At 48.0% G+C, this 16,232-nt stretch overlaps 1 protein-coding gene across 1 annotated transcript in view; it reads left to right on the forward strand.

Annotated features, from left to right (window-relative positions):
- LOC140391319 (phosphatidylinositol-binding clathrin assembly protein-like) overlaps positions 1–16,232 on the forward strand; it is a 170,281-nt gene that overhangs the window by 134,493 nt on the left and 19,556 nt on the right. The window contains exons 15-17 of the mRNA XM_072475910.1: positions 4,039–4,170; positions 4,260–4,290; positions 7,165–7,264. Coding sequence (XP_072332011.1) covers positions 4,039–4,170; positions 4,260–4,290; positions 7,165–7,264 — 263 coding nt within the window. The remainder of the gene's footprint in view (positions 1–4,038; positions 4,171–4,259; positions 4,291–7,164; positions 7,265–16,232) is intronic.

The following is a 16,232-nucleotide window of genomic DNA, read 5'->3' on the forward strand; positions in this document are numbered from 1 at the left end:
CCTCCCAGACGGTGCCTTTAGGGCCCTGGGGGGTCTCCATGGAATGGAGGGGCAGCTGGAGTGAGCTCCAGAGGCCTCAACATCACCTGGTTCTGCCAGTCCTGGTGCTTCCCCATTGTCTGCACCTTGGTGTCAACGCCTTCAACGATGGTCCTCCATGACTGGGCCATGCTCTGCAGTGCCTCGAGTATCTGTGAACATCCCTCAGCGACTGGGACATGATGTTGAGGCATTCGATCATGGCCATCACAGACTGAGCCATGCCTTGGGCACCACCACTCAAGATGCTGATGTCGTGATCCAGGCTTTCCACTGTGGTCGCTACCCTGGCAGTGTTGCCTCACTGCCACACATTGTTGGTATTATCTCCTGTGACCGTGGCGTTTGAGACACCACCAATCGGCTGTGCACTCACCGGAATGTCGCTGACATCCCCTGCTGAATCACATGGCGGTGTCCTACATCAGCTCTGGGGTAACCTTGTCCAGAGGCTCAACATCTGACTCTATGTCTGGGATATCTTTGAGTCCTGGGATCCAGCAGACCTCTGACTACTGTCTCCTTTGGATGTTCCTTCCTCCACTTGTTGTGCATCAGCAACTTTGTGGTGTGCACCAGATTGTGTCCCAGAAACCTGTCCACCGATGTTGCCCATCGAGGTGTGTCACTGCGCTGGTGGAAGGTAGGCATGATAGCTGTGACCAGTTAATGGTGGCTTCCTGTGAGCTTTCCTCTGAGGGGGAAAGGTGGGGGGAGGGCTGAAGAATACCTCCGGATGGCCTGGCCCCATCAGATGGAGATCCTGCGAGACAGTGGACATGTGGTCAGTGAGATGGAAGAATCATTTTGTCTGATATGAACACCTCACGAGACAGGCCATCTGGCTGAAGTGGCAGTGGATCCTCACCTCTGTGGCGCAGGCCAACCTCTGAGAATGCTGTCTCCTCGAATAACCCTGCGATTTCCAGGACCCGTTCCTCATGAGGGGGATGGATGAGGACTTGAATATCTGGTACCCCGCTCCCCAGCTTGGCCCTTTTCCCCCTTATTGTGGCCTATTTTCGCCTGTGGGGACAAAGAAAGGGCATTGTGAGCCGCACATGTGATGGGTGGGGGGTGGGGGGAGAGGAGAGGTTATTAGCAAGCGGCATGTGTGGGCACCACATCTGGAAATGGAGGAGTTTTGCTAGTATGTGCCAGTGGGTTCTGAGGAGCAAGCACGAAGATCTGATGGGGTGGCAGATGGAACAAATGCCAGGAGAGATGTGGTAACTTAACCTTGCAGCTCACTAGGACAGGTTGTTGTCGTCTTCCTACATTGGACGGTGGTCCTCCTTGACATGCTGCCCGTACTGACAGCCACTGCCTCCCAGGTGGTATTGGTGACCCTGCTGCTGGACCTCCAAGCCCTCAGGGGAACAGGACGTCCTCTTTTGCATCCACAGCGTCACAAAGCCTTGTGAGGTCGGCATTCCCAAAGCAAGGAACAAGTCTGCGTGCTGCCATGCTTGTGTGTTGACTGGGAGTGAGTGGTGAGGGAGCATTGAGGAGCAGCTCCCCCTTGTTAGCGGTGAGATGATGAGGGACGATTCTGGTGAATCAGATGGCAAGACAGCCAGTAATGGCGAGGAGCTCATGGGGCTCATTTTCATAAATACGGGCTGCAATCTTGCCAACATGGCCGTCGAGAAACACCCGGCCAATCACGCCCAAAATGGTACTTAGAAACTTTCCTGTTAAATCGCACCCATAGTTTCACATGATATAATACATACAACCCAATTAGGGTCAGTTTTATGAAGTAGAGAGCTATAGTTCCTTAAAATAATCTCGGGAAGGTTGCCAATTGGAGCCCCTCATAGTGTATTTTCTCAAGTTTATTTTCTCAAGTTTAAGATTCTTTATAAGTTCACGTATCCAATTAGTAAAAGTGGGCAGGGAAGACTTCTTCCAATTTAATAGAATAATGGGCTGGATTCTCCGCTGGCGGGATGCTCCAATTTGCCAACAGCCCGGGTCGTGGGGCTGCCCTGTTGACCCGCCGGTGTAACTGAACAACCTGCCGGTGGGGTGAAACAGAAATGTGGTGGGCGGAGAATCCAGCCCAATGCTTCTGGGCATTAATGTTGAAGAGGCGAGTGCATCAGTGTGAATTTTTATAAGAGGGATGCCATTTGGTTCCACTCCAAAAACTGCTGTAATAGAAGGTTCTGTGTACTACTAAAAATGAGAGAGTGATGTAAAAACGTTTGTCCTAAGCAAAGACAATTTAGGACATGGACAATACATCTGAAGTATAGAGGCTGGGGCAGTATGGAATGTATCACCGGCATTCTAAAGTATTTTACAGATAAACTTGTCACAAGTTAAAATGTAGTGCGGTTGTTCCAGTACTGCTTCCAAGTCTCCTCCTATAATGTGGCTCCCAAACTCTGCAGTTATCTGAACCTTTCTTCTCTCTCTCAAATTTAATTGCTCTGTTATTGGGTTAGCTTCTTGAACTCTGCAATTGTGACAGATTGAAAATAGTTGCTCCATAATTGGTGGAAAACATATACTTGTTGACTGGTGAATTTATTTTTGACAGCCCCATAAAGTTCAAGAAGCAAAACAAATGAAAAATAGAATTTAAACACACGATAGAAAATGTAATGTCGAGGATGAAACTTAAACTGTCGGTGGCCCTGATGTTGTTTGGATATCTTAGCCCAGTATTGTAACATGGTGTGGCTTGGAACCTGTTGTGTTTAAACTTTTTTGGGTGCTGCATCATCAGTGTTGCTTCTTCCAGTCAAATGTTGTGCTTTGAAACAGGACTTTGTATGCATAAATGGATTGGGGGGAAATGACACGTCCAAATATGGCAATGCTTTTCTTATTGGTATTCCCAGGTGATTTTCCTTCTCTGACACCATGGATGATGTGACTAGGCATGTTCTACATGAAGGCACATGACTTAGTGTGCAAATTATTGACCTATTTGCTATCGAGAAGTCTGCAGAATACCAGTTATTTGCATTCCGAAAACATAACGCACGGAAATTGCATTACTTTAACAAGCCAGAATAAAGACTGTAGAAGTGCTGTGCTATGGCAAATTGAAAGTTGGACATCATAACATTAACTTTGGTTCAGAACTGATGACCTGAACAAGTTAAGCCAAAAACAGTTTTTTGCGATACCTTTAAAAGAAACAATGAAAAATGAAACCATGCTCCAGTCTGATAATTGTTGCCAACATTAATATGTTTGAAAATGTTGTATTTAAAATAGAGTTATTGTTGGGAACAAAATATTCAAAGTCTTCTTCCAATAACTTGGAGCTAATTAGTGCCCAGAGCTTCAATTTAATTAGCTCAGATGGCATTGGGGTTGAAAAATTTATTTCCCAAGTGGATTGATATTGACAGTGCTCAGTTGCTGTATTAAAAGATGCAACAAAGACCAGGGTTCAATCCCGGCCGCAGGTCACTGTCCTTGTGACGTTTACACGTTTGCCCATGTATGCATGTGTCTCACTTGCACAATCCAAAGGTGTGCAGGGTAGATGGATTGGCTGTGCTAAATTGCCCATTAATGGGACAAAAATTAAAAAGAACATATCTGTTTGTATTTGGAATACTGCCTCTGAACTATGTAATAATCATCAGACATATTAACCAATTTTCCATTTTGGCTAGGCCAGTTCTTTTACTGCATGCAGTACTACTGGTCTATTCCTGCATGTTGCTACACTGGATTTTTGTGACGCATGGTTGAATGCAAGACCATATTATTGGTTAATAGTCTTTGAATCCTGTTTAGAAGATATTTTAATCAGTAAAAATGTAATGCTTTAATTGTATTTTCTGGCTTATTTTACAAACACATTATACTATTCTATTTTTTTTCCCACCATCCATATGTATGGGTCCTTGACTTTGCTTGGCATGCTTGAATGGGTGAGTTGGGATTTTACATTTTTTTAAATAAAGATTGAAATGGTGATGTGCCAGCAATATTTTTGTTCTAATTGCATTGCATTACTGACCTCCAAAGACTTTGATGGATTAGGTGGACTCTTGAAACCAACTGTAGCTTTGCAGAGTCAGATTCAACCGCCTTCAAAGCAGCAGCCAGGCAAGCTAGTAGGAGAAGATTTGGATTCATCGTTGGTTAATCTTGTAGGCAGTGAGTATTTTTACTGATGTGCACAGTTATGTATTGATGTTTATTTTTTGTGCAGATTAAGTAATGTAAGTAATTTTTATAAATTGCAGACTTGGGAATCGGAAATGGATCTACTAAAAAGTAAGGACCAATCGTTTCTGCATATTTATCAAAGCAGTTAAAACATTTTTATTGGCTTTCCTTTAAACTAGCATTCCACTGAATATGTAGAATATTTTGAAGTGCCCATTGCTATCCTATGTGGACACAAATAATGATGGAATCTCAAACAAATTTTTGGTTTGATTTAAATTTTTCTTTAGCCTGAGCTCCTACGTACTTGCATAATTATTGACAAGTTTGATACCTCTCGTTGAATGAAAAATTAACACTGACTTTAAACAAGAACTAGTGGTAGTATTGCTGAATAAGGGAATGTACCACCAAATACTCAAGTTTGATTTATCTGAATTAATATGTTTTAGTGACCTTTTACAAGTTTCAATTTGAATTTAGCTATTGTAACTCGACATGAATTAATTTTTTTTTCTTATCCTCTGTCCTTTTTTTTCTTCGCCTTTTCACTCGCTTGAATAGTAATTACCAAGAAACAACTTTTTTTTTAAAAAAGCACGTTAAAATTGATATATAGAAATTGAGGGCGCGATCTAACTGAATAGGAACAGAGACCCGTAACGAGCGTGCCAGGAAAAATCATGCTATCTACCAGAACTCTGGTTCTATTTGGGACCTCAGCGGCGAATGTCCCGCTGAGGCCGCACTTAGTCCCATTTCTTGCACTGAGAGGCTCCGCTCACCAAAACTCGTCAGTAGATCTCTCAACCCCCAGATGCAACTCCCACAAAGCCTCAACTCACCTATAAGCGGGTCCTCTGTATATTAGAGTGAGACTAGCTGTCCCACTCTAATATGCAGATTTGCAAAATAGTGATCCCACCCACAGTCGGCCCGATTCTTCAGATCGCGATGTCGGGTTAGATCTCATGAGGTGTGGCGAGCTGGGTAGATCCCGGAATAGGGATTTTCCGGCATCTACCGGCAGTACGCGCTGTCTTTCGGACACCCGCGGCCGGTAGATCGTGCCCCCAGTCACTCTTTAAAATATATATTACACCATGTTCAAGGATAACAATACCTGGGAGCTTTACCAAGTAGATTTTAAACCTGTTTCCTCCTAGTCTGAATAGTGTTCAACAATCTGAATCAGTTGACACGTGACAACTCTCATCCTTATTGGGATGAGTTTATATGTCACTGTCCTGTTGAGTCATGGGGTTTGCTAAACAGAAGTCCTCCGAACTGGCTATAAACGTATGTTACTCAAGGAAAGGGAGTAGTTTATAAAATGTACCTAGTACAACTGGACACTAGTGGTAAAGTTTGAAAGTATTTTGCATGTCAATCTGCATAAATGATTTTCAATGATCTACACTTTAGTATAGTTATCCATGAGTTGAAGACCTCATGTTCTGTAAGATGAAACTAATCATAGCTACAAGTCTGGCTTAACAAAGAACAAAGAAAAGTACAGCACAGGAACAGGCCCTTCGGCCCTCCAAGCATGCGCCGACCATGCTGCCCGTCTAAACTAAAATCTTACACACTTCGTGGGTCCGTATCCCTCTATTCCCATCCTATTCATGTATTTGTCAAGATGCCCCTTAAATGTCACTATCGCCCCTGCTTCCACCATCTCCTCCGGCAGCGAGTTCCAGGCACCCACTACCCTCTGTATAAAAAAAAAAGAAAGAAAAAACCTGCCTCATACATCTCCTCCAAATCTTGCCCCTCTGACCTTAAACCTATGCCCCCTAGTAATTGACCCCTCTACCCTGGGAAAAAGCCTCTGTCTATCCACTCTGCCTAGCCACTCATGATTTTGTAGACCTATATAAGGTCACCCCTTAACCATCGTCGTTCCAGTGAGAACAAACCGAGTTTATTCAACCACTCCTCATAGCTAATGCCCTCCATACCAGGCAACATCCTGGTAAATCTCATCTGCACCCTCTCTAAAGCCTCCACATCCTTCTGGTAGTGTTGCGACCAGAATTGAACACTATACTCCAAGTGTGGCCTAACTAAGGTCCTATACAGCTGCAACATGACGTGCCAATTCTTATACTGAATGCCCCGGCCAATGAAGGCAAGCATACCGTATGCCTTCTTGACTACCTTCTCCACCTGTGTTGCCCTTTCAGTGACCTGTGGACCTGTGCACCTAGATCTCTCTGACTTTCAATGCTCTTGAGGGTTCTACCATTCACTGTATATTCCCTACCTGCATTAGACCTTCCAAAATGCATTACCTCACATTTGTCTGGATTAAACTCCATCTGCCATCTCTCCGCCCAAGTCCCAAACGATGTAAATCCTGCTGTATCCCCCGACAGTCCTCATCGCTATCCGCCATTCCACCAACCTTTGTGTCATCTGCAAACTTACTAATCAGACCAGTTACATTTTCCTCCAATGTGACTTCACCTTTTGTACCAGTCTACCATGAGGGACCTTGTCAAAGGCCTTGCTGAAGTCCATATGGACAACATCCACTGCCCTACCTGCAGCAATCATCTTTGACCTCCTCGAAAAACTCTTATCAAGTTAGTGAGACACGACCTCCCCTTCACAAAACCATGCTGCCTCTCGCTAATACGTCCATTTGCTTCCAAATGGGTGTAGATCCTGCCTCGAAGAATTCTCTCCAGTAATTTCCATACCACTGACGAAATGCTCACCGGCCTATAGCTCCCTGGATTATCCTTGCTACCCTTCTTAAACAAAGGAACAACATTGGCTATTCTCCAGTCCTCTGGGACATCACCTGCTTAATTTCTGTGTTGTAGCTAGTTTCTTTGCCTTTGCTGTTTTTATTTTCTGTTATCTAGTTTGGTCTGTTACATAATTGAACCAAAATGCATACAGGTATTGTGATGCATGATAAATAATTCAAGTGGGGAACCATTGACTAAATAATATCCTTTGCCTAAGAAGTGATCTTCATTGGAACCAGCCTGGGGAAAGGAAATTGACTGGAGGAACCAATTGGCAGCCAAAGCTCGCTCCTACAACTACCTGGAATCCTGCTACAATGGTAAGTTATCAACGATTACAGTAAACCTCTGGGAGATTGTTTTTCTTTGAGTAAGAAAATTACTGGCATGAATTTTATTCATACAAAAAAATGTGATTCCTTTTTTAAAGAAATATATTTTTATTCAGCTTTTACCATTTAATACGAAACAAGGCAACACAACCAAACAAAACAACCCACCCTCCTTAACAACTAACGGTGACCAGCTATTTGAAATACATAATAAACGGCTGCCATCCCCTGTAAAACCCCTCAATTGCCCCCCTCATGCTGTCCTTGACTTTCTCAAGTATAGGAACTCCATCAGATCTCCCAGCCACACTGAGACACTGGGCGGAGAAGCTGACCTCTAGCCCATCAGCAATAGTCTCGAGGCAATCAGCGAAGCGAAGGCCGGGATATCGGCCCCCGCACCCATCTGTAGCTCTGGCAAGTCTGACACCCCAAATATGGCCGTTAAGGGACAGGGCTCCAGCTCAATTTTCAGAATTGCCAGCATTGTGCTGAAGAAGGAGGCTCCACCTCGTGTGCGAGTTTGGAGTTGATACAGCTGAAGGTGATGTATAGAGCGCACCTTACAAGGGCGAGGAAGAGCCGGCTCTTTGAGGGGGTAGAAGATGTGTGTGAACGTTGCGGTGAGGCCCCGCAAACCACATTCATATGTTTTGGTCCTGTCCAAAGTTGTAGGTTTATTGGAAGGAGGTGTTTAGGGTAATCTCTAAAGTGGTGCACATGAAACTGGACCCGGGCCCTCGGGAGGCCATATTCGGGGTGTCGGACCAACTGGGGTTGGAAACGGGCGCGGAGGCAGATGTTGTAGCCTTCACCTTGTTGATCGCCAGAAGGCGTATCCTGTTAGGGTGGAGATCAACCCCTCCACCCTGTGCCCTGGCATGGCGGGGGAACCTGCTGGAATTCTTGACACTTGAAAAGGTCAAATTTGAACTGCAATTCATGGGAGTTATTCATTATGCACTTTTGAGAATTGGATAACATCGAACATTAGGGGGGTTGGGGGCTGGGAGGGTTGAGGGGAGGGGGACTGTGTGTGTTAATGGTGACTAGGGGTGATTGCTGATTCCTTTTTGTTATTTGTTTATGTTAACATGCAAGCTAATGTTTGGGGGTTTGGTGGAAGGATGGGATCGTTGTTCTTGATATGGGGATTGACACTACATTAGTTACTGATTATTGTTTATTGTTGGGTGCAAATTTGGGAGGAAATGTGAAAAAGGAGGAGAATAAAAAAATTTTTTTTTTTTTAAAAAAAAAGGAGGCCCCAGAAACCCACCAGCTTGGGACGCAACCAGAACGTTTGCATATGGTTGGCCGGATCCCTTATACAGTGCTTTCACTTATCCTCCACCCCTGCAAAGGACATACTCACCCTGGACCTAGTCAGGTGTGCCCTATAAATTACTTTGAGTTGGATTAAACCAAGCCTTGCGCACAAGGACAGGAGTTCACCCTCTGCAAAACCTCACTCCACACCTCCTCATCCAAAACGGGCCCCAACTCCTCCTGCTACTGAGCTGAAAGAAATGGTTTTGAGAAAATTAATGGGATTGAAGGTGGACATAACTCCAGGGCCTGATAATCTTCATCACAGAGTACTTAAGGAAGTGGTCCTAGAAATAGTAGATCCATTGGCGGACATTTTCCAAAATTCTTTGCGCTCTGGAATGGTTCCTACAGAAGGTAGCGAATGTAACTCCCGCTTTTCAAAAAGGGAGATAGAGAGAACACAGGGAACTATAGACCAGTGCGCCTAACATTGGTGGGGAAGATGCTGGAGTCCGTTATCAAGGATTTCATAGCACAGCATTTGGAAAGCAGTGGTGTAATCAGACAAAATCAGCATGGATTTACGAATGGAAAATCATGCTTGACAAATCCACTAGAATTCTTTGAAGATGTAACTAGTAGAGTTGACCAGGGAGAACTGGTGGATGTGGTTTATTTAAACTTTCAAAAGGCTTAGACAAGGTCTCACATAGCAGATTACTATGTAAAATTAAAGTGCATGGGATTACGGGTAGAGTCTTGAGATGGATAGAAAGCTGGTTAGCAGACAGAAAGCAAAAAGTTAGAATCAATGGGTCTTTTTCTGATAGGTAGGCAGTAACTAGTGGGCTACTGCAGGGATCTGTGCTAGGACCCCAACTATTTGCATTATATATTAATGATTCGGAGAAAGGAAATGTAACATCTCCGAATTTGAAAATGATACATGGTGGGTGGGATGGTGGGTTGTGAGGAGGATGCAGAGATTCTTCAGCGGGATTTGGACAGGCTGAGTGAGTGGTGATATGCATGGCAGATGCAGTATAATTTGGATAAATGTGAGGTTGTCCGCTTCGGCACCAAAAACAGGAAGGCAGTTTATTATTTGAATGGGTGTAAATTGAGAGAGATGAATACTCGGCGAGACCTTGGTGTCCTTGTGCATCAGTCGCTGAAAGTAAGCACGCAGGTTATTCAGGCAGTAAAGAAGGCAAATGATATGTAGGCCTTTATAGCAAGAGGATCTGAGTATCGGAAAAGAGATTTTTACTACAATTGAATAGGGCATTGGTGCGGCCACACCTGGAGTATTGTGTGCAGTTTTGGTGTTCTTTTCTGAGGAAGGATGTTCTTGCTATAGAGGGAGTGTAGCGAAGGTCTACCAGGCTGATTCCTGGGATGGTGGGACTGTCATATGAGGAGAGACTCAGTCAGTTGGAATTATATTCATTGGAGTTTAGAAGAGTGAGATGGGATCTGATCGGAACGTACAAAATTCTAACAGGATTAGACAGTGTAGATTCGGAAAGAATGTTTCCGATGGTGGGGGGAGTCCAGAACTAGGGGTCATAGTTTGAAGACATGGGGTAAACCTTTTAGGACTGAGTTGAGGAAAGATTTCTTCACCCAGAGAGTGGTGAATCTATGGAGTTTGCTACTACAGAAGTAGTTGAGGCTGAAGCGTTGTGTAATTTCAGGAAGGAATTTGATATAACTCTTGGGGCTAAAGGGATCAAGTGATATGGGGGAAGGCGGGATCAGGGTATTGAACTTGATCAGCCATGATCATAATGAATGGCAGAGCAGGATCTAGGGACCGAATGGCCTCCTCCTCCTTGTATTTTCTATGTTTCTTTCCACACAGATTCTATGCCTTCTGATCCTATATCGCTTCTTGCTATTGATTTAATTTCATTCCTTACTAACAATGCAACCTCGCCCCTCTGCACATCTGTCTGTCTTTTCGATAGGACACACTTCCTTGGATATTTAGATCCCAGCCCTGATCCCCTTGCAGCCACGTCTCTGTGATGCCCACAACATTGTACTAGCCAATTGCAATGTGTACAACAAGCTCATTACATTGTGTATACTGCGCGCATTTAGGTTCAACGCCCTCGGTCCCTCATTGACCTTCCCCCTTCCCATATCTGTTACTTTTTTTGCTCTGCCGGAAGTTAGATTCCAGCCACCTTCTATATACATTATTGTGTGTTCTGGAAACTTAACTAAACTCCCCTGAGCCCTCTGCCCTTAACCTTGTTTAAAGTCCTCGTCATTAACCTGCACTTCTACCTTCTCCTTTAACTTTGATTTTCTAATTCCCCATACAACTGAACCATCCCCCACTATTTACTTTAAAGCCCTATCTACAGATCTAGTTGAGCAATTTGCCCGGACCTGGTTGCTGTATGATTCAGATGAAGACCGTTCCATCAGAACAGGTCCCCTCTTTCCCAATGCTGGTGCCAATGTCCCATGAATTCAAATCCATTTCTCCCAAACCAATCTTTGAGCCATGCATTTACCTCCTCAATCTTATTGGCCCTGTGCCAAATAGCTTGTGGCTCAGGTAGTAATCCAGAGATGATTACCTTTTTGGTTCTGCTTTTTAATTTAGCTCCTTGCTGTTCATACTCCCTTAGCAGAACATCTGTCCTTGTTCATTAGGACCTATGAGAACCACGACAACTGGATCTATACCCTCCCACTCCACATTCCTCTGCAGTCCAGATGAGATATCCCAAACCCGAGCTCTAGGCAGGCAACACAACCTTCAGGATTCTCAATCCTGGTCACAGAGAACAGTGTCGGTGCCCTTAAACTATACTATCCCCAATTCCGACTACATTTCTCTTCTCTCCCCCCATTTGAACAGCTCGCTGTACCACGGTGCTGTGGTCAGTTTGCTCATCCTCCCTGCAGTCCCCGTTCCCAACCACGCAGGAATCTCAAAACTGTTGGACAGGAACAAGGGCTGAGGCTCCTGCAACCGTACCTCCTGGATCCCTCTACCTTCTTCACTCTCAGCCACACCCTCCTGTCCCTGACCACTGGTCGAATTTATTATCTAGGTGCACTAACTTCCTCTGGGTAATTGTGCTGGGAACTATCTGAAAAACTGATTTCTTAGAATAATAGAATTTAGAGTGCAGAAAGAGGCCATTCGGCCCATCAAGTCTGCACAAGCCCACGGAAAGAGCAACCCACTTAAGCCCTCCGCCCTATCCCAGGAACCCCACCCAACCTTTTTTTCCTGGACACTTAAGGGCAATTTATCATGGCCAATCCACCTAACCTGTACATCTTTGGACTGTGGGAGGAAACCGAAGCACCCGGAGAAAACCCATGCAGACACGGGGAGAACATGCAGACTCCGCACAGACAGTGACCCAGCGGGGAATCAAACCTGGGACCCTGGAGCTGTGAAGCAACTGTGCTAATTTAAATTGCTAACTTCGGATGGTTCCACCAGGGATATGCTAATAATTACTCAGAAACATTAGAAGAAATAAAACCTCTTCTAACTTCTGCGCAACTATTTTTAAGACCCTGACCAACCCTTGCATGGGATCCCCCCACCAAAAGAAAACGGGGATATCCGATCCCCGAAATCCTACGAAACTTACCTTCTCCCTGGCCTCTCGTATTCAATTGGACCGTTTAAGCTTACTTGCCTTAATGGCAAATAGTGCAGTAACATAAAAGGAGTGTGTTGTCCTTTTCTCTGACTATAACCCTTCAAGCTAATGCCTTAATAGATAATAACAGCTCCCCGATAGTATATGGCGTCTACTAGGAGCGGGGCAATTAAAAAGGTGGTGGTGGACCCGAAGAAGGTGCGAGGGAAGAAGAACAAAATGGCAGCGGTCGGAGACCAGGCAGCGTGGAGCAGTGGGCGGAGGAGCAGCAGGAGGGTATCCAGCGCTGCTTCAGAGAGATTAAAGCGGACCTGCTAGAGCCTATGAAGGCTTCTATTGATAAGCTGCTGGAGACACAGACGGCCCGGGGTGGCGATCCGCGAGGCTCGACAAAAGATCTCCGACAACGAGGACGAAATCTTAGGCCTGGCGGTAAAGGTGGAGGCGCACAAGGCGCGCCACAAGAAATGACAGGAGCGGTTCGAGGAGATGGAGAATCGGTCGAGGCGGAAGAATCTACGGATTCTGGGCCTCCCAGAGGGGCTGGAGGGGCCGGACGTGGGGCCTATGTGGTCACCATGTTGAACTCGCAGATGGGAGCGGGGTCCTTCCAGGGGCCCCTGGAGCTGGAAGGGGCCCATAGAGTGCTGGCGAGGAGGCCCAAGGCTAACGAGCCTCCGCGGGCAGTGCTGGTGAGGTTCCATCGGTTCGTTGATCGGGAGTGTGTGCTCAGGTGGGCCAAGAAGGAGAGGAGCAGCAGATGGGAGACCGCGGAGGTTCGAATATACCAGGACTGGAGTGCGGAGGTGGCGAAGAGGAGGGCCGGGTACAATCGAGCGAAGGTCGTGCTGCACAGGAAGGGGGTGAAGTTTGGCATGTTGCAGTCGGCGCGACTGTGGGTCACCTACAAGGACCGGCACCATTATTTTGAGTCTCCAGAGGAGGCATGGGCCTTTGTTCAGGCCGACAAGTTAGACACAGATTGAGAGTTGGGATGGGCGTTTGGGGACTGCAGTTGATATGGGTTTTTTTTTAAGGGTGGGGCCTTTGCTTCGCTCCTGGTTTCTTTTTCTCTGTGTTTTTCTCTTTCGGGTCGGTGAGGGTGGTTGGGGCGGGTTGGGCACTGTTTTGGTTGGGTTGGTCGGGGGGGCTCTTGGAGGGGGTAGGTAAACGGAACAGGGGTGGTGGCCGGCGGTGAGATGGGGCCCCGCGGGGAGGGGTCTGGGCCTGTAAAAGGAGCTGCATCAGAGGTGGCGGCGCCGGGTAGGTGGAAGGCGCGTGTTTTTTCCCGCGCTGAAGACTGGAGGGGGTGGGGCCGGGGCGGGGAAGCGAGGGTTGTTTCCCGCGCTTAGAATGGAAGGGGGAGAGGGAGAGCCTAAGGATGGGGAACGGGAGAGGAGGGTGTGTCACACAATGGGAGGAGTCGAAGGAGTGGCCGGGGTCAGCTGACTTGCGGAAGTGCAATGGGGGGAGTAAATCAGCTAGGATGGGTCCTAGCCGGTGGGGGTGTGTGTGGGGGGAATCGAGTTGCTGCTGCTATGGTCAAGGGGGAGCTGGAGCGAGTGGGGGGGGTCGAGATGGGGGTATGCCGCCGTGGGGAACGGGCCGGGCATGGGGTGCAGGCGCGTGGCTGGCCGAGGAGGGGTTATGGCTAGTCGGCGGGGGAGGGGGGCGGGTAGCCCCCTGATCCGGCTGATAACCTGGAATGTAAGGGGACTGAATGGGCCAGTTAAGCGGGCCCTCGTGTTCGCGCACCTGAAGGGGCTGAAGGCGGATGTGGTTATGCTCCAGGAGACACACCTGAAGGTGGCAGACCAGGTAAGATTGAGGAAAGGGTGGGTAGGTCAGGTGTTTCACTCTGGGCTAGATGCCAAAAATGGAGGGGTGGCGATCTTGGTGGGAAAGAAGGTGTCATTCGAGGCGTTGAGCATTGTGGCAGATAATGGCGGTAGGTACGTAATGGTAAGTGGTAAGTTGCAGGGAGAGAGGGTGGTACTGGTCAATGTGTATGCTCCGAATTGGGACGATGCGGGTTTTATGTGGCGTATGTTGAGTCGGATCCCAGACTTGGAAGTGGGGAGTCTGATGATGGGGGGAGGCTTTAACACGGTGCTGGATCCGGCACTAGATCGCTCCAGGTCTAGGATGGGTAAGAAGCCGGCGGCGGCTAGAGTGCTGAGGGGGTTTATGGACCAAATGGGAGGGGTGGATCCTTGGAGATTTGCAAGGCCGGGGGCTAGGGAATTTTCATTCTTCTCGTATGTCCATGAGGCTTATTCCCGAATCGACTTTTTCATTTTGAGTCGGGCGCTGATAGTGAGAGTAGAGGATACTGAGTATTTGGCAATAGCCATTTCGGACCACGCCCCGCAGTGGGTGGACTTGGAGATGGGGGAGGAGAGGGACCAGCGCCCGTTGTGGCGCTTGGAGGTGGGGCTGTTGGCGGATGAGGAGGTGAGCGAGCGGGTCCGAGGAAGTTTGGAGAGGTACTTGGAGACCAACGACAACGGGGAGGTCCGAGTGGGGATGGTATGGGAGGCGCTGAAGGCGGTGGTGAGGGGAGAGCTGATCTCCATTAGGGCCCACAAGGAGCGGGGAGAAGCTGGTGGGGGAGATGGTGGGGGTAGACGGGAGGTATGCGGAGGTGCCCGAGGAAGGATTGTTGAGGAAGAGGCGCAGCCTCCAGGCCGAATTTGACCTGGTGACCACCAGGAAGGCGGAGGTGCAGTGGAGGAAGGCCCAGGGGACGATTTACGAGTATGGGGAAAAGGCAAGCCGGATGTTGGCGCATCAGCTTCGGAAGCGGGACGCAGCTAGGGAGATCGGGGGAGTTAAGGTCAGGGGAGAGAGTGTGGTGCGGAGTGGGGTTGGCATCAATGGGGTCTTCAGGGACTTTTACGAGGAATTGTACCGATCCGAGCCCCCATGGGAGGAGGGAGGGATGGGCCGCTTCCTGGACCAATTGAGGTTTCCAAAGGTGGAAGAGGGACTGGTGGCGGGATTGGGGGCCCCGATTGGGCTGGAGGAGCTGACCAAAGGGATAGGAAGTATGCAGGCGGGGAAGGCACCGGGACCGGAGCGGTTTCCCGGTCAAATTCTATAAAAAATATATGGACCTGTTGGGTCCGTTGCTAATCAGGACCTTCAATGAGGCAAGGGAGGGGGCACTGACCTCCTTGATCCTGAAGCGGGACAAGGATCCCCTGCAGTGTGGGTCTTACAGACCGATTTTGTTGCTAAATGTAGATGCCAAGGTGCTGGCGAAGGTCTTCGCCTTGAGGATTGTGTGCCGCAGATCATCCATGAAGACCAGACGGGGTTTGTGAAGGGGAGGCAGTTGAACGCGAATGTGCGGAGGCTTTTGAACGTTATCATGATGCCGGCGAGGGAGGGGGAGGCGGAGATAGTGGTGGCGATGGACGCTGAGAAAGCCTTCGATAGGGTAGAGTGGGGTACCTGTGGAGGTGCTGTAGAGGTTTGGGGAGGGGTTTGTCAGGTGGGTAAGGCTGTTGTAAGAGCTCCCGATGGCGAGTGTGGCCACAAACAGGAGGAGGTCTGAGTACTTTCGGTTGCACCGAGGGACGAGGCAGGGGTGTCCCCTGTCCCCCCTGCTCTTCGCACTGGCGATTGAACCCCTGGCTATGGCACTGAGGGAGTCAAGGAACTGCAGGGGGTTGGTGCGGGGAGGGGAGGAGCATAGGGTGCCGCTCTATGCGGACGGCCTGCTGCTATATGTGGCGGACCCGGTGGGGGGAATGCTGGAGGTAATGAGGATTCTTAGGGAATTCGGGGACTTTTCGGGGTACAAGCTCAATATGGGGAAGAGCGAGCTGTTCGTGGTTCACCCAGGGGACCAGGAGAGGGGGATTGGCGAGCTCCACTAAAAAGGGCCGAGAGGAGCTTCAGGTATTTGGAGGTCCAGGTGGCCAGGAGCTGGGGGGCCCTGCATAGGCTTAATTTTACAAGGCTAGTGGAGCAAATGGCGGAGGAGTTCAAGAGGTGGGAGCGTTGCCGCTGTCCTTGGCGGGTAGGATACAGTCAAT

This window comes from Scyliorhinus torazame, chromosome 15, assembly GCF_047496885.1.
Source record: "Scyliorhinus torazame isolate Kashiwa2021f chromosome 15, sScyTor2.1, whole genome shotgun sequence".
In the NCBI taxonomy this organism is placed as follows: Eukaryota; Metazoa; Chordata; class Chondrichthyes; order Carcharhiniformes; family Scyliorhinidae; genus Scyliorhinus; species Scyliorhinus torazame.